At 45.0% G+C, this 1,648-nt stretch overlaps 1 protein-coding gene across 1 annotated transcript; it reads right to left on the bottom strand.

Annotated features, from left to right (window-relative positions):
• Positions 1 to 285: 285 nt before the first annotated feature.
• On the bottom strand, positions 286 to 1,380 carry LOC121510297 (hydroxycarboxylic acid receptor 2-like). The gene has a single exon (XM_041788277.1). It carries the CDS (start codon positions 1,364 to 1,366, stop codon positions 392 to 394), a length of 975 nt encoding a protein of 324 aa, XP_041644211.1. The 5' UTR covers positions 1,367 to 1,380; the 3' UTR covers positions 286 to 391.
• Between the last annotated feature and the right edge of the window lie 268 nt (positions 1,381 to 1,648).

Raw genomic sequence — 1,648 nt, forward strand, 5'->3', positions numbered from 1 at the left:
TTCTGTTCAGGAATGCAAGTAAATAACTATAATTTGACACATTAATCAAGAAATAATTATGTGCTTTACTATTTTTTCAGGTTTTTGTAAATCAGTAAATTTGAAAATTCATGGATATCAATAATAATTATATTTTAGCATTAAAAATATAATTTGGGTTAAAGAGCTTCTACATATTGGTGTATTAACCATTGTAGAAACATAAAGAATGATTTTAGTTTTAACAGTTTTTACCAGTGCTGTTAATTTAGGGCAACTGTGGCATAAACCTTACTTTGGGTGGTGGTCTAATAAATTTGTTAAGCACTGTACATTCTTGACCCACTTTTGGGTCCCGACCCTCCAGCTGAGAGTCTCTCAGTTAAATGATACCTTGATGCGGTCTTTGTGATCACAGCTGGCTGAGTGACTGGGAGCCTGTCTCTCGAGTTCTCCTCTCTGTACTCTCAAGTGTGTCTGCCTCTTGCAGATGGAGAGCTTTCCTGCAGATGTTCTTGAAAGCAGGGCTGGAGAAGTAGTAGACTATTGGATCCAGTGCGCTGTTGAGATAAGTCAGGCTGATGCTGATGTAAAAAGCCGTGGTCAGATCCTCCAGGGCTAGGCAGATGTCAGATCCTTGCAGGGTGCTGGATACTTCTCGGGTCTTGATCCAAATCAGAACCTGCACAATGTTGCTCGGGAAGAAGCAGATGAAAAAGAGGGCTGCAACCACGGTGATGAAGCACAGCGCCTTCTTAATCTTTGCATGCTGGGCCAGCTGCCTGCCTCTCAGCTGGACAATAATGTGGACGGTGCAGTAGAGAATGACAACCAGAGGCATGAAGAAAGAGAAGATAAACTCAAACTTATGCCAGGTGAGGTTGTGGTTGGGTACAGTGTTGATCAGGAAGCTCTCACAGTAGATGGTGTTGGTGTGTTTTAAGGTGAAAATATGCGCTGTCATGGAGATGGTGAGGAACCACAGTGCCAGAGCTCCACACATGGCTTTGGAGACACTCAGAGAGTTGATGGGGTGATGAGGGTGCACCACACGCATGTATCTATCCAAAGCGATGACCATCAAGAAGATAGTGCTGCCACTGCGGTTCATCGCCAGCAGGAAGAGGCAGACGTTGCAGAACGTGCCCCCAAACCTCCACTTGATCCCAGAACTGTAGTAGGCTGCCCTGAAAGGCAGAGCCATGAAGAGCAGAAAATCCGCCATGGCCAGGTTGAAGAGCAACACTGTGCTGCTTTTCCATGGCTTCAGGTGGAAGCAGAAGATCCACAGAGCCAATCCATTCCCTAAAACTCCCAAAACAAACTCAGTGGCCAGCAGAGGAGGGAGCACGCTGATCAGCAGAGTCCCGTTAAAGTTGCAGTGCATGTTGGCGCTGACGTTGCTCCTTCAGCTGCAAAATTTCAAAAGAAACCCTTCGAGGAGTGTGTTATCTTAAAAAGGAAACCAGCTGATTGTGGGGTTGTTTCCTTGAATTCTGGTTGGTTCTGCTTTTTCATGCACAAAGGTGTTAGTTGCTAATACAGAGCAGCTTACAGGAAATAAACATTACACACAGATGAGTATGCAGGTGGCCTGGGATCACCTTTTGCCATCCCCCACTCTGTAGTTCCTGTTTATGACTCTATCCACTGTCCTATCTCTTAAATA

This window comes from Cheilinus undulatus, linkage group 5 (assembly GCF_018320785.1).
Source record: "Cheilinus undulatus linkage group 5, ASM1832078v1, whole genome shotgun sequence".
Taxonomy (NCBI): domain Eukaryota; kingdom Metazoa; phylum Chordata; class Actinopteri; order Labriformes; family Labridae; genus Cheilinus; species Cheilinus undulatus.